The 27,040-nt window shown below is 38.3% G+C and overlaps 1 protein-coding gene across 9 annotated transcripts in view; it reads left to right on the top strand.

The window, feature by feature from the left end:
* The window catches only part of LRCH3 (leucine rich repeats and calponin homology domain containing 3), a 128,650-nt gene that overhangs the window by 27,379 nt on the left and 74,231 nt on the right, over positions 1-27,040 (top strand). For all 9 annotated transcript variants that reach the window (XM_037033733.1, XM_037033731.1, XM_037033728.1 and 6 more), the window contains exons 2-3: positions 24,243-24,387; positions 26,541-26,667. In XM_037033733.1, coding sequence (XP_036889628.1) covers positions 24,243-24,387; positions 26,541-26,667 — 272 coding nt within the window. The remainder of the gene's footprint in view (positions 1-24,242; positions 24,388-26,540; positions 26,668-27,040) is intronic.

Here is a 27,040-nt window from a genome sequence, read left to right as displayed (position 1 = left end):
TGCCTATGAGGTAGGGAGCCTTAGGTGTTCACCAGGGCGGGTCAACACAGGTTGCTGGGTTGTGACGCTGTATGTGGGGGCCCGGTACATGAGGGAACAGTGGGGCTTTGCTCCACTCTCTATTGCACCTCAGTCCCTTCAGCTGCTTCTCCCAAGCAAACTGGGCCTTTCTGGTGTCGATTACTGGGTGGGTGGGCTTGTGTGTGTTTTAGGACCCTGTGGGTCTCTCCAGGGAACTCTCCTGTGAGGCTGGGAGTCTCTCCCTGGGCCTCAACTCCCACAGGTATTTTCAATCAGTGTTTTGAGGCTCTATTTCCTGGTGCTAGGACCCTGGGTTGTGTGATTTGTCTCACTCCCCAGTTATCTGTGCACGAATGTGAGACTGCTGCCTGGTCAGCCAGTCTCCTAATGCACAGTGCCCCGCTTCTCAATTGCCGCCTCGCTGGATCTACCCGTTGCCACCCCTTGCCTGGGTTCTGCCAGCCGCCACCTGGGTGCCCAGGGTCTGCCCGGTGATGTCCTGCGCGCTCGAGGTGCCTTGTGCACCCCGTGTCACCGATTCTTGTGCTGGGATCCCTCTCCACTCGTCTGCCGGACTTTGGCCAGCCTACTGGTCTGGATGAATGTGTCTGTTTTATCTCCTTGGTTGTCGGACTTCCATACAGTTCAATATTTTGTCAGTACTGTTTGTTTTCTTGTTTCTAAATTGTTGTTGTCCTTATTTTGGTTGTTTGAGGAGGCACAGTGTGTCTACCTACTTCTCCATCTTGGCCCGGAGTCCCACACTTTGTTTTTAACTGAAAAGCTGCCTTTTGCTTTTTAGGAACCATTGCAACAGTGTGGGATAGAGAGATACTAGTAAAGCTTTGATCACATTATGGAAACATTTTATTAAATGTTTTATTAAATACTTTTTAAAATTATATTAATGTTCCTGCAGGTAGATAAAAGAATAAAAATTCCAGGAGAAAGTGGAAGGTAGGCCAGGCAGCATGAGTAAGACTCAAAAATGTAGCTTCTGTCTCTTCTCACTGTAGGTTTTCAGCCTTCCTATTTTCAGAGTTGAAGAAAAATTCAGTCCAGTGACATGGCACAGTATAAATATATTCATATCATACTTATATAATCTATATCTATGGCTTTTAAAGGTAATATCTGGTGAGAATCTCTGCCTGAAGAATTAATAATGCTGTATAATAACTGTATTACATAGTATCATTTTTAAAGTCCCTGAGTTTTACTAGGCTATTGGAGCTGCCTGTTAATCAGGTACTTACTTTTCAGCATTTTACAATAATAATTTATGGTATAATACCTTTAGTGTAAGTTCACTTGTGCATGAGCTTTGAATTCAGAGAAATCTTTGTCTGAATTTTAGTTCACTTAATAGCTTTGTGATAGGCATGTTTCCTGATTTTCCTAAATGGCAGTTTCCTCATCTGTGCAGTTTCCTCATCTGTGCAATTGATAAGGAAGTTTTATCAATTAAATGCATTGTAGCCATATGGAGCAATTAACAAATGTTCCATTGCTTGTATGTGCTCAGCAAAAAGTACTGGTCAAAAAGTACCTCCCTCCACCAATTAGCTGCTTTTACTTTTTTTCTCCCTTTTCTTCATGTACTACCAAAATTATTTATTTATTGAAAAATGTGTGCTTATATTTTAGACACTGTTCTAGGCATGAGTGTGGCTTCCTAAAGTATCCTTTTAAAATCTAAGGCAACCCTGGCTGGCTCAGTCAATTAATTGGAGCATCGTCCCATGCACCAAAAGGTGGCAGGTTTGATCCCCAGTTGGGGTTCAAGGGAGGGGCAACCATTCGAGGTCTCTCCCCATTACTCTCTCTATAATCAATAAAAACATATTCTTGGGTGAGGATTTTTTTTAAAAAGCTTAAAATCTAAAACCAATTCTTGTTTGCTATAAAATATTTCTATTTTTTTCATATTTTACATTTCATTATGGAATCCTAAAATACATATATACATAACAGTATTAAACTGACTTACTGTACTGCTATAGTTCTAAATTGATATGTCCCCCCCAATATAGAAGGTAAAGATGGTTGAGTTGTTACTATTAGTAGTTGGTATCATGGTTTTTGTTGAATTTTTTTCTGTAATGTATTATTTAGTTTCCTCCTTGAATTATAGTTTAAAAGTTTTGTTTTGCTTTGATTTTTTTGATTATCAATATGACTGTGCACAGGGATCCTGGCAGCTGACCCTTTAGTTCTCTCCACTGATCCACCACCCCCAGGATGTCACACCACTCTAGTTCCCTGTGCCCTCCCTCCACCAGAGTCCAGGGTAAGGGGCTGCAAATGAAGTTTTGTGCGTTGGCCCTTTAGAAGGGTGTCTGAGTCTCCAGCTGTCTTCTTGGTAGACAGAACCTCCACTGTGTTTCATTAGCAGTTGTTATGTGGGCACTTTTCCTGGTTCTCGTGCTCTAGGCTGGGGAACCCTGCTTGGGGTTTAGACCCCACACTTCTCAGAGAAGCTCACTCCCCCAACTCCTAGCTGCTGAGATACCCCTCCGAAACTTTAGCTGTTGCCTGTGGGAGCCCAGCCAACCCTCTGGTGCCCTACACTTCCTATCAGTCTCGATATGGTAATGTGGTTTCTTCCGTAAGGCCTTCCTTATAAGGCTGTTCTCCAGCCTGTCTTCAGTTGGTTATTCAGGATGATTTTTTTAATAGTTTAATTGTAATTCCTGTTTGGTCATTGGTGAAGGTTGGTGTAACTTCCACTTACTCTGTCGCCATCTTGGATCTCATAAAGATTTCATTTAAAACTTCAGGAGCAATTCTTTATTTTAGTTAACCTGTAGGTTTTTTATTATTTAAAGTGAGAAATTATCAAATAATTTTATGTTTGGCAGCACAATTTTTAGTCATTAACAACGCCTTATACTCATGAAGTATCTTTTTCCAAAGAACAGACTTCTCATTCTTTTCAATTACATAACTTTTACCTTTCACAGTGAAGTGATTTTTGTATCATTCAAGTTGCAGCATTTGTCACCAACAAAGCAAGACTAGAACCCAGGTCTTCAGACTACAAGGATAGTTCTCTTAGCTAAACTAGAGTTCTTTGTTTGATTTAATTTTTCATTCCTCTTGTTAAATTTCTTTAATTTTTTCACGACCAGCTTTGGAAATAATGTACTAAATTTTATCAGCCTACATACATTTTTTAGCATCCCACTCTCTTAGGATATGTGGAAAACATAACAGTGAAAAAAAGCTATTTTTTCAAGTTCTTCGTTATACATTGCTTTTCTCAAGCAAATATATGCAAACTGATAAAGCATGGTATGTGGACTTTCTTAGACTTCAGCATTGTTTTTCACATTTTTTCAATTACAGTTTACATTCATTATTATTTTGTATTAGTTCCAGGTGTACAGCATAGTGTTTAGACAATCATGTACTTTACAAAGTGCTTCTCCTGATATTTCCAGTATCCTACATAGTTATTACAATATTATTCACTATATTTCCTATGTTGTGTAGGCTTTAGCATTCTAGTAGCTTTTCTAGTAATTCTTGTTTGTTTGCCTGTTTGTTAGTTAAAGCACCCAGGTGCAAACCTTGACTGCTCCCAGGCACCAGGTAGGTGCAGGCTCCTGGCCAGCAACTCTATGGACAGAAGGTTAATGGAAGGGCAGAAAGGTAGACAGTGCATCATGGTATAACAAAAATGAAACCTTTACTTTGGCAATAGGAATTCACATTTCAAAAGCTGATGGTTGTCAAGCTGATCTAAAAGACTTTATGAGGCTGGAAAAAAAGCTGTTTTTTAAAAAAAACTTAATTTACTAATTCACAATGTGTTTTCTTTTTATGTAGCCTTTCATTAATAAGTGAAGTATGTAGATGATTGTTTTTGGATTGGTTATCTTCTCCAAATTGTGCTGGAAAACAGTGTTCATGAGTACTATTCCAAGCAGGAGACAAAAAGGGCTACTACACTACAAACTACACTACAAAGGGCTGCTACACTACAAAATAGTGTAGATGAAATGAAAATAACCTATATTGCAGTGAAAAATAAAAATCCATTCACCCAGAATTAGCTGTGATGAAAATAGATGGCATTACTTACACTTTGGTCAATCTGTATAACCAAAAAAGAAGAAGAAGCAACTTTAGTCTTTTAATGATAAAGGAACATATAGAAACACTGTATGTTCCTTTTTCAGATTTACCCATGCAAGTAAAATATTAATATTCACAGGTATTTTAAAATGGGAAAACAAGTTGCTTCTAACAAGTTATTTTTCCATGTTAGTATGTTAAAAAAGATTTTGCAGTGCATTCATTTAATCTGGTGATCTTAATTTTAACCTATTAATCATAAATTAAACCTCATTGCAAATCAATTCTTTATAGTATCATGACCAGATTTTCTAATCCTAGTGAAGGCCACAATGAAGTAGCCCAGACATCCACGATTAAAGTTTGTTGTGATGAGATTTTAATAAATTTTCTCAAAGTGTTCATAAAGTTCTAACTTTTAAAATGTTACAGAGAAACATATGGGGGGTATCATTGAACCATTTAAAAATGACTGATTTCTCATCATAAACTATGCTTTTTATTTTCTAACGGATTAAAACTAAGACTTGCTTCATAATGAGGTATATTTGGCATAATGAGGTATATTTCTATAAGTGCTACTACATGAAAGTAAAAATAAGGGGGGAAATGATGCATTCATAGCTTTCATAGAAAAACACATATTTTGAGTCATATCATGTGGTCGTCATTCTGTATGAATTCTAATATTATAAGATTTTTTTAAAGTTTATTTTTAGAGAGCAGGGAGGAGAGAGAGAAAGAGAGAGAAACATCCATGTGAAAAACATCAGATGGATGCCTCCTGTACATGCTTTGACTTGAAACTGAACCCACCACTGAGGCAAGTGCCCTGACTAGGAACGGAACTGGCCACCTTTTGCTTTTTAGGACAGTGTCCAACTAATTGAGCCATACCGGTCAGGACATGAATTCTATCTAGTATTATAAACAAAGTAAGACATTAATGGATTTTTCTCTAATTGCTTTTTTCCAATATTGCTTCAGAACTCAATTATCAGCATCCCTATCATTGAATCCCTGCGTCTTTCTAATTTACATGGTTTCTGACTTTCAAGGTTGTAAACTGTAGGGACTGGATGTTGAAGTATTTGCTTCACTGAAAAGTCAGATAGGTTCATGGCATGTTCTCTTGAAATGTGCCTCTCTCATTTTTTTCTCTTGTTTCAATAATGACACCACAGTTATGGTAGTATTAATTTTCATCTTCTAATGCAGAACACTTAAAATTAACATCAGTTTGAAAATCTGAAAATTTTTTCAGTCTTTGAAATTTTGCAATAAACCCTATATGCTCCCATTATTTTCTTCCTCTAAGGAATCTATGACAGGCAGTTTATCTTTTCTGCCACTCCAAACTACTTGGGAGTGGACAAAGGCCTGTGTCCACTAGTCCTTCTCTGATATCGCACCAGCAGGAAGGTGGAGGGCACCTCTCTACATGGGGGGCCAGGGGGCCACATTACCTTCTGACAGGCTCAAAAGTCCCAGTTTCCTACGTGGCGTTCTTTGACACCACAGCAGTAGTGACTGGAGAGGAGCCATGGAAATGGCCAAGGTACAGCCTTGCAAGGGTGGAAGCTTGGCTCCCCACTCAGCCTTTGCTGGGAAGGATAGGGGGTGAGGCTTCAGTTTCTGAGGTATTTGGCTAGAATAGAGCAGTTATTGTCTAAAAGTTTTCTGGGTTTTTTAAAAGATTTTATTTATTTTATTTTTAGAGAGGGGGAAGGGAAGGAGAGAGGGAGAGAAATAGCAATGTGTGTTTGCCTCCTGTACACCCCCTACTGGGACTTGGCCCACAACCCAGGCATGTACCCTGACTGAGAATCGAACTGGCAACCCTTTGGTTTGCAGATAGGCACTCAATCCACTGAGTCACATTAGCTAAGGCCTAAAGGTTTTCTGTCTTAAGTGGTCCCTTTCCTGGTCCTTTGGCTATAGGGAGTCAGCTTTTGTTGGGGCTGTAGTGTTTTGTTTTATCTCTGCCCATTGGCGTTTCTGGGTTGCCAACTTAGAGTCAACATCTCCAAGTCTAGGATGTGAGAGGCTAGAGGAACCCAGGGAACTGATCACTATGATGTTCCTTGGGTTCTGAAGTCCCTAGTGATCTTCTTACAACACTTTATAGCCTTCTGACATTTGTTTTACATATAATGGCCAGGGTTTTAGTTGTACTTAGCAGGTGGAATAGGAAAAAGTACATCTGCTCCATCTTCCTAGAAGCAGAAGGCACTACTTGGAATTTAAAATTATATAAATTTATTGCCTTTGATGAAAAATTAAACTCTGAAAAGAAAACCTACAATTTACATAAAAATACTGTGACTATAGAATGAAAAACATTAGAAAATGTTCTCATTTCTGACCTCCCTGGGTTACATAATTTTGTTAATAGTTAAAATTATTTTTTTAAAGATTTTATTTAATATTTAGAGGGGAAGGGAAGGAGAGAGGGAGAGAAATGTCAGTGTGTAGTTGCCTCTCGTGAGTCCCCTGATGGGAACTGGCCTGCAACCCAGGCATGTGCCCTGGCTGGGAATCGAACTGCGATCGTGTGGTTTGCAGGCCCAAGGTCAATCCACTGAGCTACACCAGCCAGGGCAAGAAAATTATTTTGATTGCATTCTGTCTCAACAAAATTTTCTGGGGAATGGCACAGCATTGAAAACACAAAGGAGCCCTGGCTGGTGTAGCTCAGTGGATTGAGCGCGGGCCTGCGAACCACACAATCGCGGTTCAATTCCCAGTCAGGGCACATGCCTGGGTTGCAGGCCAGTCCCCAGCAGGGAATGCATGAAAGGCAACCATACATTGATATTTCTCTCCCTCTCTCCTTTCCTTCCCCTCTGAAGATAGATAAATAAAATCTTTAAAAAGAAAACACAAAGGAAATGCCTAAATATAGAGTATGTTTTAAATGTGGCAAATTTAAAGAAAGTTTAAGAGTGTAGCAAACATGTCAGTCATTACAGTATCTTCCCTTAATGGGCAGCTGTTTATATTCTTTCTCCTTGGTATCTGTTAGCTTGTGGGAAGCACCATGAACAGTAATAGTTTTTGAGTCTTACTTAAAATAATTACTTTTATATAGTTCTTTAGGGACTTGAACTTCCCTAAGAATTTTATATATTATTGATTTAATTATCACATATTGAATGTGTTTTAGACATTTTTTTATAATTTGTATTTACCATTTCTTTACATGTTGAAAGATAGTATTCCCATAATATGTTTTTAGAGTTTACCTTGCTCAGTGTAAAAAATCTCTTCTACAGTACATTTATCACAATCTTTGGCCCTTTTAATATTAGTAGTAGTGATTGACCTCATAGAAAGTACTGTATATGTAAAGTACTGTATATATGAGTATTGCATAATGGGCTTTATTTGGTAAGGATGATGTCATTGCGTGGGATGGCCTGAAGGAGTTATTAGAGAAACATAAGACTTTTGACTGCTAGCATTTTTTAATAAATGCCAAACTGTTGAAAACATTAATTTGTGTTTGGACTGGAATGAACCTAGGTTTTCCTGCCTTAGCTCGAGAGATTTGAATAAATTCTACTATCATAATTTCATAGCTGAATAGAATGAAATATTAAACATTTTTCTCAGAAAAAATGTGGAATCAGGAAGAAGTTAATAAATAACTGACATTCTTTGTTACACAGTTTTAAGTCAAACTTTTAAGGTTTGACTTTCAAGAATACTTTTGAGTTTTTGTTTCTGTAACTTATGTATTATTTAGTACTGAAGTGTAAGATATGGTTATTAGAAAAGTCCATAATCTTACAGGGAGATTTTTATAGTGTATATCAATAAGATTACATTTATTTTTTTAATTTGTGTACTACACATTTGATTTTTTAAATTGTGGTAAAATATAGGTAACAGAATTTACTGTTTTAACCATTTTTAAAGTGTAAGTTTAGTGGCATTAAGTAAATTCATATTGTTGTGCAACTGTTAACCCTGTATCCATCTCAGGAACTTTTTCATTATCCCAATAGTAACTCTCCATTAGCTTCTTCACCCACCCTCTGGTAACCATTCTAGTTTCTGACTCTTTAATATACTATTCTAGGAACCTCATGTGGAATCATACAGTATTTGTCCTTTTGTGTCTGGCCTGTTTCACTTACAGCACAGTGATTTCAAGATTCATCCATATTACAGCATATATTAGGATTTCATTACATTTTAAGACTGAATATTATTGTGTTGTATGCCTATACCACATCTTGTTTATTCATCCGTCTGCTAATGGCCATTTGGGTTGTTTCCTTCCACCTTTTGTCTATTGTGAATAATGCTGCTATATATATTGATGTACAAATATCTGTTTAAGTCCTGCATTCAGTTTTTGGGGGTATATACTCAGAAGTATAATTGATGGATTATATGGATTATAAACCTAATTTGATGTTTAATTTTTTTTAAAGAACCATGGTACTCGTTTCTGTAGCAGCTATACCATTTGTATGCTCACCAGCAATGCACAAGGGTCCTGGTTAATCTATATCCTCACCAACACTTGTTATTTTCTGGCTTTAAAAAAATAATAGCCACCCTGGCCAATGTGGCTTATTTGGTGGGGCATCATCCTGCAAACCCAAAGGTTGCCAGTTTGATTCCAGGCCAGGGCATGTGCCTGGGTTGCAGGTTCGGTCCCCAGTTGAGGACATGCAGGAGGCAGCCAATCAGTATTTCTGTCTCAATCAATTTTGTTTCCTCAATTTCTCCCTTCCCCTCCTTCAAGAATCAATATAAGTTTTTAAAAATTTCAATAATAATAGCCATGCTAATTCATGCAAAATGGTATCTCACTGTGGTTTTGAATTGCATTTCCTGGATGATTAGTGATGGTGAGTGTCTTTTCATGTGCCTATTGGCAATTTGTATATCATTGTATGTTTTGTATACTATAGCAAAATATAACCAGAGACATTGAAATTGGGAACAAACTGACAGTAACTGGAGGGGACAGTAAATGGGGGAGAAAGGGGAGAAGGGTTTTCAGGAACATCTATAAAGGACACATGGGCAGAGCCAAAAAGGGTGCGGAGATTGAGGGTAGGAGGTGGGGATGGCTGGGGTGGGGAGAGTGGTGGGGGCAAAATGGAGACAACTGTATTTGAACAACAATAAAAAAAAAACTTGAAAAGGAAAATTGTCTACTCAAGTCCTTGCCCATTATTTAATTGGGCTGTTTGGATTTTTATTATTGAGTTTTAGAGTTTTTAAAAATACATATATATTCCATTATTAGATTACCCATTTTATTTTTAATTTATGTTATAGAGGGTTTGTTAGTGGTATAGGCATAATCCGACCTAGTCTATCGATGTTTCCTACATTTCTTCTACTACTAAGTGTGAATGCTTTCTTATGATTCCCTTCATGGAGCCCATATTTTAAAAATTAATTACCTACCGAATAAACTTTGATTATTCATAAATAATTTCCAATTTAATAAAAAACAGAACATCTAATTAGAGATTTGATCAGCATGAAATATCCAATTTAATACCATGTGTTAATTCTAGCAAATACACTTGACCTTTGATAAGTCAGGTATTGTGTTAGATGCTAAAGACAAAAGCTCTTGGTTTCAGGGAACTTAAAATCTAATGAAGAATTATAGTATTGTGGAAATTACTACAGTAGAGTAATGGAAACACAGTGGGAGAATTCTTTAAGTGTCTAGATAATTCATAGGAAGTATAGTGAGAGTATGCTTGAGATGGCTCTTGAATGATGAGCAGTTTACCAGGATATTAATGTTAGGATGGGCGGGGTAGGACAAAATGGCAGCTGGACTACAACCTGGAAAAGACGGCTGACGTCAAACCAGGGAGCCGAAAGCGTGGGCTTTGCCAAAACGGATATCCTCCGTATAGCAACCTGAGCCCGAGGAAAGTTACCAATAATATGTTGCCGCTTTGTTCAAAGGGGACCAATCCGCAGCTCCCACGAAGAGAGCCGACCAAAATAAAACCCCACCATATTCCCTGCTCGGGCGTGACTGGCCTATCCCCACTCTGGACTGGAGAACCTCGCCTGGGTGCGCAAACCCCAATAAAGCTCTATACTTCCTAACTTTGTGGCTGATTGGCATTTCTTCCTCAGCAGAGCCTAAGAAAACCTTTCAACTAAGACTGAGGAGAACCCAAAGTTCACTGTTACTTCCTTTGAGAGGGTCCCTAGGGTTAAGCAAGAATCACTGATACATATGACTCTGCTGGGAGGGAGAGAAAGCCAGCCCTTGTGAATAAGAAGTTAAGAACATTGTAAGCTGAGCAGATAGCCTAAAAATGTCCTATTGTATATATACTTGTATAATAATAAGCAATACGTGATGGCCAAAACATATTTTTTTTAATTAAAAGATTTGGGAAAGATACCTTTTGGTCCCTTTTCCTTCTGTACTTTAGGTAACCTGCTTATACATAAAAGCTGAAAACACTCAGGGATAATCTGTATAGAACTAAGTTCAAGCTGACTTACTGTGTGTGGTATGGAAAACCTAAAATTCAAAATATTTCTATTAATTAATTTCTATTAATTTTTATCGGTCAAACTGAATTTAACTTATTTTGGTTGTGAATCAGGTGATTACTTTTAATAGAAATGTTACCACATCACCATACTTTGCTGTGTATAATGTGTACTTTTTTGCCCAAATTTTTGAGGGAAAATAAAGTTGCACATTATATGTAGGTGGTATCTGAAATACCTTGTATCTGTTCTTGTGTTTTATAGTTAGTTGTTGCATAAAATTTCTTGCCTCATAATATGTTAAAAAATAAATGCTAAAATTCCTTTATAATACAAAAAAAACTTAATCTAAATATAAACAAATAATTGAATTAAAAAGTTAAAACAAAGGTTTTTTGCCTGAAGGTTTGGGCCAAAAGCGTGGATGTGCATTACACACAGCAAAATACGATATTTCTTCTGATGACTTACATGAAAATAGGGAGAAGAGCAGAGGGGCAGAGGAGAGTATGAGTTAGATAAGAAGGGTCAAAGAAAGCGAGCTCAGGCGGCCATGTCAAAGTCAGACACAGCCTGAGAAAAAGGTTGCTTTCTGGCCGGCTGCTAGAAGAGGTGAGAACAGTGATTATCAGTTTGACCACATCCAGAAGAAAGGGGCAACATTGAACAGACTTTTAAGAGCAAAGAATTTATTGAATCAAACATTGGAAGATTATTTAGAGATGTACAATTAGCTTCTTTTAAGAGATTTAAGTTAATAAATTATTTAAATTATTAACAAGTTTTGTGTTGTACAGAATTAAGGTTTTTCCATTTTTCTTTTTGCCACTTGATGAGAAGTAAGCAATATCACGATATTAAAATAATTATATTCTTTTTCTGGACCTCATGACCTTCACTGAGAAAATTAGCTGGGAGTAAAATGCCATGTCAGTTAAATAAATGTTTTCTGAAAGTTTTTTTCAGGTTTAAGAAGCCACATTACTGTTATTTCCTTGGGCTTCATGTTTGTTCCCCCAAAGTAGGAACCAGCTACTTCTAATTCATAAAATCATAAAGTGGACTTCCGCCAATATGGAGGCATAGGTGGAAACACTGTGCCTTCTCCCACAACCAAGTTTGGATACAACAAAAGTTTTGGAGAACTAAGACACACCCAGAGACCAGAAAACCGAATTATACGGAAGTCCGACACTACGAACCGTTCAACGGGGACAGTAAGAGAGGCAGAGCCAGCAGCGGAGCAGGGTCGGGAAGGACAGACCTAGGAGCGCAGGCAGCCCAGACCTAGTCGGGGTGCGGGGCACATTTGCACACTCAAGGTCGCACATTCGCGCGCAGTGAGACGGACCACGCAGGCCCCAGGGGGTGAACCCAGTGGTGGAGGGCTGACAGCGGTGGCACACTCGAGTGCAGTGGAGCGAGGCGCATGGGCCTGTTGGTGGTGGCTGCAGTGCCGGTGGGGGTAGCGGCAGCAGGCGACAGAGGGAAGCCATTGTCCCTCTTTGACCCTGCCCCCACATACAGTGTCACAACCCAGCGACTGAGTTGCCCTGCTCTGGTGAACACCTAGGGCTCCGATCCTGCTACTTAATAGGCAAGAACAGCCCAAAAGATGGCACAAGAAGAACTCAAAAGTCCCAGAGCCAATAACTCTAAGCAACCAACAGATTGCCAGCCTCTCAGAAGCCCAATTTAAAACACTATTTATCAGGATGCTCACAGAATTGGTAGAGTACAGTCACAAATTAGAGGAACATATGAAGGCTAAACTAATTGAAATGAAGGGAGATGTCCAGGAAACCAATAGCGATGGAAAGGAAACTGGGACTCAAATCAATGGAATGGATCAGAAGGAAGAACGAAACATCGACCAGAAAGGAATGAAGAAATGAGAATTCAAAACAATGAGGAGAGGCTTAGGAACCTCCAGGACATCTTTAAACGTTCCAACATCCGGATTATAGGGGTACCAGAAGGGGGAAAGAAACAGCCACGAGTGGGAAATGTATCTGAACAAATAATAAAGGGGAACTTCCCCAGTCTGGCAAAGGAAATAGACTTCCAGGAAATCCAGGAAGCTCAGAGAGTGCCAAAGAAGTTGGACCCAAGAAGGAACACACCAAGGCACATCATAATTACATTAGCCAAGACTAAAATGAAGGAGAGAATCCTAGAAGCAGCAAGGGATAAGGGGACAGTCACCTACAAAGGAGTACCCATCAGACTGTCAGCGGATTTCTCAAAAGAGACCTTACAGGCAAGAAGGGGCTGGAAAGAAGTATTCCAAGTCATGAAATCCAAAGACCTACAGCCAAGATTGCTTTATCCAGCAAAACTTTCATTTAGAATGGAAGGACAGATAAAGTGCTTCTCAGATAAGGTCAAGTTCAAGGAGTTCATCATCACCAAGCCCTTATTATATGAAATGCTAAAGGGACTTATATAAGAAAAAGAAGATGAAAAATATGAACAGTGAAAGGACAGCAAACACACAGTTATTAACAACCACACCTAAAACAAAAGCAAACCAAGAGGACAGCTAGATCAGGAGTGAAACCATAGAAATGAAGAACACATGGAGGGTTAGAAACGGGGGTGGGAGGAGGAGAAGTGGGGAGAAGGCACAGAAAATAGCATAGATGGTAGGTAGAAAATAGATGGGGGGAGGGCGAGAATAGTGGGGGAAATATAGAATCTAAAGAAGTTGAGACACGTGGTTATAAACTAAGGGAGGAGAAGAGTGGGGGAGGGAGTGTGCGGGTGGAGGGGAATGAAGGGGGGAATAGAACAACTCTAATGGTATAATCAATAAACTATATTTAAAAAAAGAAAAGAAAGAAACAAAAACAATAAAACATAAAGTTATTGAACAGTTAATGGGAGAGACAGACTTAGGAAAAAAGTACCTCTTAGCATGCTTCTTACAGGCCCAAAAAAAAAAGAGTAAAATACAGTCATTGAAAGCATTTCACCTGAAGTGCTAGAAATGGAGATTCTGAAATATTCTAGGAAAGGATGTCCAACCTGTGGCCCAACACAAAATTGTAAATTTACTTAAAACATTATGAGATTGTTTTGTGATTACTTGTTGCAGTGTATTTAATGTGTGGCCAGGACAACTCTTCTTCCAGTGTGGTTTAGAGACACCAAAAGGTTGGACACCCCTGTTAGAGATTAAGAGGGTAAGAAATAGTAAAGTTATTTTGTTCGATTGATCTATGTGTCTGTTTTTATGCCAGTACCATACTGGTTTGACTTCTGGTAAAGATGGCAGCATGTGTAAACATGACTTGCCTTCTCACAGAACCATATCAAAATTACAACTAAACTATAGAATAAGCATTATTCAGAACCACCAGAAATCAAGCTGAATGAAAATCCTACAAATGTGGAACACAACAAGGTAGGTAGGAGTGGTGGACTTATGGAATAGGCTGGTCCCACACCCACAGTAATGGATAAAAATCAGGAGGGATATCTTGGGATCTAGGGTCCTAGCCCCAAATCAGGCCCCCCAGTCCAGGAAGATAAGTCTCCATAATTTCTGGTTGTAAAAACGTAGTGAAGATTGAGGTTGCAGAAGACAGAAACTGCTGAAGTCAGTTATTCCTAAAGGGCCCACACACGGACTTACTCAGACCTGCTTCTGAGCTGCAGTGCAGGGCAGGAGATTGAAAGAGCATCATAGACATACAGGGTGGAACTACAGTGTCTGGCATCAGGGCAAGAGCTGGTGGGGGCAGCTTTTTCTAAGACAGAAGTGCTGGCACAGGCCATTGTTCCTTTTCCGAGCCCATCTCCCACAGAGCCAGCCAGTGGGCACCATATCTGAGACTCTATCAGCCTGGCTCACATTGGTTTACCCTACTCTGGTGATTCCCCAAGACTCTGACCCACCCAATTTTGGGTCCACCCAAACTGTTTCCAGTGGCTTTTCAATATAAAAGGCTTATCTTGGCTCATGCTTCAGATTTCCCTAAATTCTCTCAAACAAGCAGCACCTGGCCTCAGTGAGCCCTGTACCTCTTGCTAAGTGGCCCTAGGCCAGGTACTGGCGGCACCTGGCCTTGGTTCACAGCTTGGCCTTGCTTGGATACCTCTAAGCTTAGAACAAGTAACAACCATCTGCTGATTACATTGTAGCTTCTGTCAGTTGTTTCCAGGCAGAACACAGGTGGTGGTTGACTTTGGCATGTACCTCCTGAAAAGGCCCCAGAGACTGTACACCCTGTGGACAGGTACAGACCATACTGGAGCACCATCACTGAACCACCTCCACAAGCAAAACTCAAGGGGATGGGCTCAGTGGGCAGAACCCTGTTGAGGTAAGTTCTGCTCTGTGGAGTCAGTCCTGCATAGCTGATCCTCCACAGTGGTCAGAGGTTGCTGGTCACTGGTCACAGCCAGTCCTTGCACCTGATCAGCCTGGGAAATCCTTCCCATTGATCTGCCAAAAGCAGTCAAGGCTCACTGCAAGAAGTGGCTATACACAGCCCACACAGAGGCTATACCTTGAGTACTCAGCTTAGGTGATAGTGAAGGGTGTACCACTGGACTCTATGGGGCACCTACTACATTAGGCCGCTCTACCAAGTCTGGGAGTGGTAGCAGTTCTACCTAATACATAGAAGCATAGAAACAAACACAGGGAGGCTGCCGAAATGAGATCAGGGGACATGGCCCAAATGAAAGAACAGAACAAAACTGCAAAAAAGAACTAAAGAAAATAGAGACATGCAATCTGCTAGGTACAGAGTTCAAAACAGTGGTTGTAAGGGTGTTCAGTGAACTTAAAGGAAGAGCAGATGAACTCAGAGGGAACTTCAACAGCATAAAAATGACATGGAAACCCTAAAAAAGAACCAGTCAGAAATGAAGGATACACTAACTGAAAAGAACCATTTACAAGGAATCAACAGTAGAGTGGATGAAGCTGAGAATCAAATCAAAGACTTGGAATATAAGGAGACAAAAACATCCAATCAGAACAGCAAGAAGAAAAATGAATCCAGAAAAATGAGGCTAGTGTGAGGAGCCTCTGGAACAACTTAAAGCACACCAAAATTAGAATCATGGGGGTGCCAGAAGGAGAAGAGAGAGAGCAAGAAGTTGAACATCTATTTGAAAAAGCAATGTCAGAAAAACTTCCCTAACTTGGTGAAGGAAATAGACGTACAAGTCAAGGAAGCACAGAGAATCCCAAACAAGATGAGCCCAGAAAGGCCCATCCCAAGACACATCATAATTAAAATGCCATAGGTTAAAGACAGAGAAATTCCTAAAAGCAGCAAGAGAAAAGCAGTTAGCACAAGGCAGTTCCCATAATACTGCCAGCTGATTTCTCAAAAGAAGCTTTGCAGGCCACAAGGGATTGACAAGAAATATTCAATGTGATGAAAAGCAAGGACCTACAACTAAGACTGTTTTGACCTACAACTAAGACTGTTTTACCCAAAAAGCTATCATTTAGAACCAAAGGACAGATAAAGAGCTTCCCAGACAAGAAAAAGTTAAAGGAGTTCACCACCACCAGACTAGTATTATATCAAATGTTAAAGGGTCTTCTTTAAGAAGAAGATCAAAACTATGAACAGTGAAATGCCAGTAAATACATTATCTATCAATAATTGAATCTAAAATGCAAAAGAAACAAACAAATAAAACAGAAACAGAATCATAGATACAGAGAATGTTGTAATGGATTCCAGATAGGAAAGCTGTCAGGGGAGTGGTCACAAAAGGTGAAAGGATTAAGTACAGTTGGTAGTTTCAGAATAGTTACAGGGATGTAAAGTACAGCATAGGGAATATAGTAGCCAAAGAATATACATGTGTTACCCATGGACATGGACTATGATGTGGGGATTGTTTGAGGACGTGTGGTTCTCAGTGGAGGAGAGCAAAGGTAGAAAATTGGGACAACTGTAATAAACACAACAAAACAGTTCAAATTAAAAAGTAAATTCTAAAATACCACACTGTTTTAATTACTAGAGCTTTGTAATTTAGTTTGAAGTTAAAAATAAATGCCTCTAGTTTTGTTCTTTCTCAGGATTGCTTTGACTCTTCAGAGGGGCTTCTCTTTTTGTTTATTTTTGATTTCATACAAATTTTAGGATTATTCTATGCCTTTGAAAAAAGCCATTGAAATTTTAATTGGGGTTGCATTCAATATATATATTGCTTTAAGTACTGTGAACATTTTAAAAATATTATTTTTTCAATCCATGAACATGAAATATATTCCCATTTATTTGTGTCTTCAGTTTCTTCCATTAATGTCTCACAGTTTTCAATATCATGTATTTCACCTCCTTGGTTAAATTTTTTTTCTGAGTATATTCTTTCTGATGCATTTGTAAACAGGATTGATTTCTCTTTCTGATAGTTCGTTATTAGTGTATAGAAATACAATAGATTTTATGCATTGATTTTGTATCCTGCAACTTTATTGAATTTGTTTACTTTCACAGTTTCCTAATGGAGACCTTAAAGGTTTCCTATATAAAATATTATGTCACCTGGAATTAGTGACTGTTTTTTACTCCTTTCCAATTTGGATACCTTTTCTTGCTTTTTCTTACATAATTGCTGTTTAGGACTTCAGTACTATGTTGAATAAAAGTGGTGAGAGTAGACACCCTCATCTTGTTTCTGATTGTCGAGGAAAGGCTTTCGGCTTTTTACCATGGAGTATGATGTTAGCTGTGGGCTTCTACACATACAACCTTTAGTCAGTTGAGGTATGTTCCCTCTGTACCCTTTGTTGAGATTTTTTAAATCATAAATGGATGTGGAATTTTGTCAAATACTCTTTCAGAATCTATTGATACCATTTGGTTTTTATTCTTCATTTTAATAATGTGTGTATCACATTGACTGGTATGCTGAAGTTGAGCCATCCATGCATCCATGGAATAAATTTCACTTGACCGTGGTTTATAATTCTTCTAATGTGTTATTGAATTTGGTTTCTTAATATTTTGAGGATTTTTACATCTATATTCAGCTGGGATATTGAACTCTAATTTTCTTTAGTTGCAGGTTCCTTGTCTGATTTTGGTATCGGGGTAATGCTGGCCTCTTTAAATGAGTTTGGAAGAGCTTTATCTTCTTTTTGGAAGAATTTGAGGATTGGTATTAATTCTTTCTCAAGTGATAAAATTCATTACTGAAACTGTCAGATTCTGGTCTTTTGTTTCTTGGGAAGTTTTTGATTAGTGATTTAATCTCATAGTAATAGATCTGTTCAGAGTTCTTATTTCATTAAGATTCAGTTATGGTAGATTGTATGTTTCTAGGAGTGTTTTCTTCGAGGTTGGCATGTAATTGTTCATAGTAGTCTCTTGTCATCCTTTGTATTTCTCTAATATTAGTTATAATGTCCTTTTAATTTCTGATTTTAAGTCCTCTCTTTTTACTTACTGAGTCTAGCTAAAAGTCTGTCAATTTTATTCATCTTTTGAAAGAACCAGCTCTTAGTTACATTGATCTTCTTTACTGTCTTTTTAGTCTCTTTTTCATTTGTTGCTGCTTTGATCTTTGTTATCACCTTCCTTCTGCTAATTGTGTAGTTCAGTTGTTCGTTTTTTAAGTTCCTTGAGGTATAAAGCTGTGTTGTTGATTTGAGACTTTTCTTGTTTCTTAAGGTAGACACTTATAACTTCTTTCTTAGAAATGCTTTTGCTGCATCTCACAGATTTGGTATGTTATATTCCCATTTTTGTTTGTCTCAAAGTATTTTTTTAATTTTTATTTTTTAATTAAAATTTGTTAGGGATGACTGGTTGGTTAATGAGATTATATAGGTTTCAAGTGTACATTTCTGTGATACATGATCTATATATTGCATTGTGTGCCTACCACCCAAAGTCAAATCATCTCAAAGTATTTTTTTTATTTCTCTTTTAATTTATTCATCCATTGGTTATTCTGTAGCATGTTATTTGCTCTCCACCACCAAATGTGAGAATTTTCTAGTTTTCTTCATGCTATTTTTGGTTTTATATCATTGTTGTTGGAAAAAACACTTGATATAATTTCAGTCCTTTTAAATTTATAAGACTTGTTTTGTGGCCTAATGATCTGTCCTGTTAAATAAATGTTCTAAATGCACTTGAGAATAATGTGTGTTCTATCGATTTTGAATGGAATATTCAGTATATATCTTTTAAGACATATGTTTTAACAGAAGACAGATGTTTTCTGCCCTGGCTGGTGTTGCTCATTGGCTGGTGTCGCTCATTGGATAGAGCACCAGCCTGTGAAACAAGGGGTTGCTGATTCAATTCCCAGTTAGGACACGTGCCTGGGTTGCAGGCCAGGTCCCCAGTGGGGGGGGGGGGGGGGGGCGGTGTGAGAGGCCACAACACATTGCTGTTTCTCTCCCTCTCTTTCTCCTTTCCTTCCCCTCTCCTTAAAAATAATTAATAAATAAAATGGCTTTTAAAAAGACCAGTGTTTTCTTACTGATTTTCTATCTGGATATTTCCATTGATATAAGTGGGATATTAAAATCTCCTAATATTATATTTATTTCTATTTCTCCCTTTAACTCTGTTAATATTTGCTTTATAATTTAGATGATTCTATATGGGATGCACAAATGCTTACAAATGTTATATTCTCTTGTTCGTTAACCCTATTATCATTATATAACACCCATCTTTGTTTGTTATTACAGTCTTTGTTTCTAATTGGTCTTTGTTTTAAAGTCTATTTTGTCTTTTATAAATATAGCCACTCTAGCTTTCTTTTGGTTTCCATTTGCATGGAATATTATTTTTCATCCCTTCCCTTTAAGTCTGTGTGTCCTTGCATCTAAAATGAGTCTCTTGCCCTGGCTGGCATTGCTCAGTGGTGGGAGTGTCATCCAGTACACCAAGAGGTTGGGGGTTTGATTCCCAGTCAGAGCACGTACCTAGGTTTCTAGTTCAGTCCTAGGCTGGCACACCTATGGTAGACAACTAATAGATGTTTCTCTCTCTGAAATCAATAAACATATTTTTAAAATAATAAAGTGAGTCTCCCGTAGCCCTGACCCACATGGCCCAATTGGTTGGAGAGTTGTCCCATGACCCAAAAGGTCGTAGGTTCTCAGTTAGGGCACAGGCCTAGGTTACAGGTTTAGTTGCCAGTCGGCACATATGAGGGCACTGATTGATGTTTCTCTCTCACATTGGTGTTCATCTCCCTCTCTTTCTCTCCCTTCCCCTGTCTCTAAAATCAATGAGCATGTCCTTGGGCAAAAATTTTAAAAATGTGAATCTCTTGTATACAATGTATAGATGGTGTTATTTTATCTATTCAGCCACTCTGTCTTTTGGTTGGAGAATTTGGTCCATTAACAGATAAAGTAATAATTGATAGGTTTGCATTTGTTGCTATTTCATTAATTGTTTACTGGCTGTTTTTTGTAGTTTTCTATTCCATGTCTTGGTCTCTTGGTTTCATGACCTTCTTTAGTGGTAAACTTACATTCCATTCCCTTTGTTTATTTTGTGTATTTACTATAGGTGGTTGCTTTGTGGTTACCATGGGGCTTATATATAACTACTTATATCTATACCGGTCTATTTGAAGTTGATAACAATTTCAGTTTGATCCCATTCTAAAGCTCAACATTTTTACTTTCCTCCCTACTTTTTTTTGATGTCATACTTTGTATGTTTTTAACCTATGTATCCTTTATTGTTCTAACCATAGTAATTTTTACTGTTGTCATTTAACTTTCTAACTAGCTTTATAAATTATTAATCTACCACCTTTACTATATATATTTACCTTCCTGGTGAGATTTACTTTTCCCAGTGAGATGTTCTGTCATTAATTAGAATTCTTTATTTTCAGCTTAAAGAAGAACCCTTAACATTTCTCAGTCAGTTTAGTGATGATGAACTCTTTTAGCTTTTGCTTCTCTGGAATTTTCTTTATATCTTGTTTAATTCTGATTGATAAGTTTCCAGGATAGAGTATTCATGATCGATATATTTTTTTTGTTGTCATTGTTCCTTTCAGTGCTTTGAATATATCATGTCACTCTCTTCTAGTCTGCAAAGTTACAAAGAAAAAAATCTGCCGATAGCCTTATGGGGGTTTCTTTGTACCTAACAAATTGTTTTTCTCTTGCTACTTTTAATAGTTTCTCTTTGTCTGTAACTTTTGACAATGTAATTTTAATTCATTTTGGTGTTGGGCTCTTCGGGTTCATCTCAGGAACTCTCTGTGCTTCCTTGGACCTGGATGTCTGTTTCCTTCTCCAGGTTAGTGAAGTTTTTTGCCATTATTTTTTCAAAGAAAGTTTTTGCTCCTTTCTCCTTCTTCTTCTTTGCAACCCCAAAATGGAAATATTAGTCTGTTTGGTGCTGTCCCATAAGCCCCTTAATTTATCATCACTTTTTTCATTCTTAGTTCTTTTTGCTGCTGATTGGGTGAGTTCCACTGCCTTGTCTTAGAGTTGACTTATTTTGTATTTTGCTTCATCTCATCTGCTGTTGAACTCCTGTAGTGGAGTTTTTTTTTTTCCAGTTTGGTTATTATATTTTTCATCTCAGTCACTTCTATTTGGTACTTTCTTATTTATAATTTCTATCTCTTTGTTGAATTTGTCACTGTTTGTTCATTCTTTTTCACTAGTTCGTGAGCATCTTTATGACCATTACTTTAAGTTCTTTATCGGGTAAAAATGGCTTAACTCCATTTCATTAAGAATTTTTTATAAAGGTTTTATGTTATTCTTTCATTCGAGACATATTGCTTTATTCCTTCACTTTGTTTGACTCTCTGTGTTGGTTTCTTTACAGTGGATGAAACGGTCTCCTCTCCTAGTTTTGGAGGAATGGTGTCATGTAGGAGGTGAACATTGTCGTTCAACCTTGCTGCAGCCCTGTTGTCTCTTAAACTTTTGTGCTTGTCCAAGCAGCCTATTTTATTTTTAACAGCTCCAAGTAGTTTAGGATGTGCCAAGACCTGTCAGCATCCCCACAGGGACGATCTAAGCACCTAGATTGAACTTCTGTGGAATCCAGACCCATAGGCAGCAGCTTTTAAGAGCATGCAAATATATACAATCCTGTTGGACCACAAGTATAAACCTTACTTGCTAGGTGGTCTGGCAGTGTTTCCTGGGTGGCAGTTGCAAAAACTGGGGCTCCACATGAGTGTATAAGCTCTTTTATGAGAGATACCGGTGAGCTGAAGCAAGGCAGAGAGGGAGCACCAGGATGGTATCCACAGCCTACATTCATGGAAGACAGCTCCATAGTCTACTATATGTATGCCAGACCTGAAGTGTGCCTCTTTGGCCAAAGCTACAGGACAAAGAAGCAAAGAATCTTTCTGTACAGAAAGACTGGGTAAGTGCCTCAGTCTGCTACCTGCATAGTGCCCTGGTGATGGCCACCTGCCGAGAACTCCCTTTCCAATTGCCACAGTCCTGTGGGACCCAGAGCCAGTGATCAAGGGGTGCTGCTGGGTGGCAGCTGCAAAAAGCAGGGCATCAATTGATAAAGCTTCTTTCCAGGAGACACTGGCACTCCGGAGTATGGCCAAGGAAGAGCATGAATGTAATGCCTGCCCTCCAAGGCCTGAGGAAAGAATTATAGTCACACCTTGAATGTGTGTTTAAATTAGAAAGCTACCCTTAAATTAGACCTATGATGATTAGCCATAAGTCTCTTTCACAGAACGACAGAAGCCCTTGGGTCTGTTGCCTCTTGCTGTGTCCTGTGGGTGGGAGCTGTTTAAAAATTATTTTTTAGTCTGCTGCCCATGAGCATTTACCCCACTGTCAGCCAGAGGCAGGCAATATAGAGAGTCCCCTGTTACCAACTGCCAGAATTGGGGCACTAGGCAGAGGTATGAGTTCCTTTCTGAATGACACGATTATTACAGTCCTATGAGACCAGGAATGCAAGCTCCCCTAGTCTCCAGAGCCAAGCAACCGAGAGTCATTCCCTGGGCACTGCTGCAAAGATGGGCCACCAGATGCATGTATAAGCTCCCTTCTAGGAGATATTGGTGCTATGGAGCATGGCAGAGGGAGAGTGCAAAGAAGGCTCACGCCAGTCTCTGTCTCCAGAGAGTATTCCAGCGGAGTCGTACATGTGTATGTTAAATTAGATGCCTGCTCACAGGAAAAGTGATCAGATATGTGCTGAGCTACTCAGTGTGACACCAGAAACTAGAAGGTAGTAAAATAACATTGTACATGTTACTATGAAAAGAACTGCACCTGTTCCTAGCCAAAATATCATTTACTTGCTGTGGTGAAAGCAAGATATGCGGGAATAGGTCCATTATTATAGATAAAGGAAAAGTTCTCAGTAAAGGATTCTCACCAAATAATTCCCAGCAAAGACTTTGAGATAGGGCAGAAGAAGAGAGAAAACAGTAATGAGCAGATGAATTTCACAATATATTTTATTAAATCTAAATGGGTAGTGGTAGAGTGACTGTATTTCAGCCCATTTCTCTGTCCTTTGCATTTCCTGAAAGTTTGCAACTGATCCAGAAGCTTGATTAGACTAGGTCCTTGTCTCTTTAGCAGGACCATAAGTGATGTTCTGTTCTTTTAGTGGGAGGCATATAACTCATGATTGTTTCTTTGTAAAGATAATAGCCATTAATACTCAATTCTAGATCCAGTCATTTATTGAGAGTTGCAAAATGGTTATATTCCACTATTATTTTTCATTTACAGCTAAAACATATATAAATAAATCTCTTTTCTCTTTGGATGCTCAGTAATACATAGAAGAAACACAAAATAGAGGTTTGAATTTTCCCCTTTATCAGTTTACAAAGTAATGAATTGGTTCTCTATTAGCTTTTAGGGGTGGAGAGGGGATGTGTCATTAAATGCTCGTATGATTCAGTATGTGTTATAGTTTTCAATCTATTACAATTATCTTTACTGAAGCTCAGATTGTCTCATTTTTGGCCAGTGGGAGCAAAGGTGGTTCATGAGTTCCTTCACATAACCCTGGTCATCTTGACTGGTAAAGAAAAGAACAGTATTTTTTGTTTGGTTTGGTTTCGCTTTGCTCTTTAAAAAAATCTCGGGATGTTGGCTGCTTCTGTGAAGGCAGGTTTTAGGGATCCATTTGTTTCCTTGGATACTTGGTACTTATATGATCTTTGAAATAATTTGTAAGGCAGATATGCCTTAGAATTTTGTGTTACTTGCAAAGAATAATGTTTTTTTTAATAATTTTATTTATTTATTAGAGGGGAAGGGAAAGACAGGAGAGAAATATCAATGTATGGTTGCCTCTTGTGCATCCCCTGCTGTCAACTGGCCTGCAACCCAGGCATGTGCCCTGACTGGGAATCAAACCACGATCGTCTGGTTCACAGGCCCGCGCTCAATCCACTGAGCTACACCAGCCAGGGCAAGAATAATGTTTTTATTTTGTAGTATATGTGGAGACTCAAAAGGAATCAGCATTTCCCAGCAATAGGTATAGGGGCATGAGTTCAAGTGGTTTATTCAACTAATAAATATTTGAATGTTTATTCTGGATCAATCCTTACAATAGGAGCTCTTGGTAATTCAAACATTCCCCAAACCTGCCTATTTAACGTATTAATATAATAAGTAGCAAGGATTGATTTTAAACTTAATTTATTTTTTCTTTCAGATCTGTCACGGAATCGCCTCTCAGAAATTCCCATAGAAGCATGTCACTTTGTTTCTCTTGAGAATCTCAACTTATATCAAAATTGTATTCGGTATATACCAGAGGCAATCCTAAACCTACAGGCTCTGACATTCTTAAATATTAGGTAAGATGTTGTTTCCTTTTTTTTAACATTTGGTTTTATGTAGCCTTTTCAAATTTCTGTTGCCTTTCACTAAATTTTGTATTACCTATTCATATGAGCAATTTCTGTACATGTTCTTAGGCTAATTTAACGGTATTTCCTGTGTTCCTCTAGTTTTTCCCTCTGTCTTTGAAATCGTGGATAAACTCTAATGGCCATTAGCCTAGTAGGCTTGCAGCAATCTGGTAGCAGGGGTTCTACAATGACATTTTCAGATAAGCTTCATCAAATGAGAATAGTAGACCTGTAATTACTTTGGTTCTTCTGATTATGTGTTTTGTATATTCAGTTCTGAATGTATAAATACATCGACTCATGTATTCCATTTTTTCATATCTTACAAGAATTCTCCTGTTACTTTATTATAAAAGTTATACGTGACTTCCAGCTAAGATGGAGGTGTAGGTCGATACACTTTGCCTCCTCCCACAATGAAAAGAAGGACAATAATAAAATTAAAAACAAAAACAACCAGAACAGCTAGAACTTGAACTGTGTAAAAGTCCAACAACCAAGTAGTTTGAGAAGAAACATTCATCCAGACCTGTAGGAGGGGCGGAGACAGGCAGCCGCAGTGAAGAGGACGTGCAGCAAGGTAGCAGCTGGCAGACCAGGCAGTTCCACATTTACATGGTAATAACCCAGGAGGAATAACTAGGGAGCAAGACAGACTGCACAACCCAGGGTTCCAGCTTGAGGAAAGAAAGCCTCAAAACCTCTGGCTGTAAAAATTGGTGGGGGTTGCAGCAGTAGGAGAAATTCCCAGTCTCATAGGAGAGTTTGTTGGAGAAACCCACGGGGTCGTAGAGCATACACAAACCTACACACCTGGGAATCAGCACCGGAAGGGCCCAATTTGCTTGTGGGAAGTGAGGAAAGTGACTGAAAGCTGGTTCAGAGCTGAGCAAGAGACATTGTTCCCTCTCTGACCCCACCCCCACATTTTGCTCCATAATGCAAGGAAGTAGGTAGCCCTGCCCTGAAAAAATACCTAAGCTACAATGTAGAAAACAGACAGGGGGAGGTTAAGAATTGTATGGGCAATGGAGAAGCCAAAGAACTTACATGTATGACCCATGGACATAAACTAAGGGAGGGATTATAGGAGGGTGGTGTAGAGGGTATAGGGCAGAGGGAAATAAAGGGGAGATTAAATGGGACAATTATAATAGCATAAGCAATAAAATATACTTTAAAAATAAAATAAAAGTTATAAGTTCATTGAAGAAAATTAGCAAATGAAATATCCTTTTTTAAAAAATGTTTTATTGATTATACTATTACAGTTGTCCCATTTCCCCCTTCATTCTCCTCTACCCTACACACCCTCTCCCACCCAAATTCTCCCACTTTAGTTCGTATCCAATGTGTCTTAAGTGTTTTAGCTTTTACATTTCCCATACTACTCTTGCTCTCCCCCTGTCTATTTTCTTCCCACCGTCTATGCTACTTATTCTCTGTACCTTTTCCCCCTCTCCTCCTCCCACTCCCTTGTTGCTAACCCTCCATGGGATCTCCATTTCTGTGGTTCTGTTCCTGTTCTAGTTGTTTGCTTAATTTGTTTTTGTTTTTGTTTTAGGTGTGGTTGTTAATAATTGTGAGTTTGCTGTCATTTTACTATACATGTGAAATACCCTTTTGAAATATTTTTACATGTAATCATTTTATTGTGCAGTAGATTACAAACACTTTTATGTTTATAATTCTTTGGAAAGAAGAGAATGATAGTTATTCACCCTATTTTTAATATATAATTTATATAATATATAAATCATTTTCTTATATAAATGTAACTTCATTAAAATAATATGTTGAGCACTTTATTATTGACAGAGGTGTTTTATCGTAGAAGAGCCCTGTAAGATTAGATAGAGGAGATGCTAAGATTCTTAATTTACCGAAGAGGAATCTGTGTAAGATGCAGGTAGGTTAAATGTTGTGCCTAAAAATTAGAAAGCTGACAAGAAAGGAAATGTAGGCTAGAACTCATCTAAAATTCTGTTTGTTCCTTGTAAGTCTTATATTTGTTATTTTACTGAGTAGAGAATAGCAAAGATGGAATTTTTTTCTTTAGTGAGCCCTGACTCTTCTCTTTTTTTCCTTACCCGTTTTAGTCGGAACCAACTGTCGACACTGCCAGTACATTTGTGTAATTTACCACTGAAAGTCTTAATTGCTAGTAATAACAAATTGGTCTCACTTCCAGAAGAACTTGGACATCTCACACATTTAACAGAACTTGTAAGTTAATATTTTATGTTTTGATTGTCCCACATATATATGTCTATAATCATACCATAATCTTTTATGTGGTGAAGATTTATTATTAAGGTGTGTTTTGAGTTATTTTCAGGTATTCATGATGAAGTTTCACTGATGGACCAGTACGCAGGTGCTTCAGCATAGGATGCTGAAACTGAAAGTTCAAGTCTGTCAGGCTCATATGGCGTGGGCAGAGGTCATTAGAATTAGGTTCTCACTGGTATTAAGTGATTTCCATGTTACTGAACTATTGAGGGATAAGTTAATGAGTCATTTGAACTTTTCAAATAAAATCTTGTTCATAACATCAATATTCCAGTTTTTGGTTAACTCCTATGGGAAATGGAGACTA

Source organism: Sturnira hondurensis, unplaced genomic scaffold (genome assembly GCF_014824575.4).
Source record: "Sturnira hondurensis isolate 20B ecotype Veracruz unplaced genomic scaffold, ASM1482457v3 Scaffold0021765, whole genome shotgun sequence".
NCBI classification, from domain to species: Eukaryota; Metazoa; Chordata; class Mammalia; order Chiroptera; family Phyllostomidae; genus Sturnira; species Sturnira hondurensis.
This window is presented reverse-complemented; position numbering and strand designations above follow the sequence as displayed.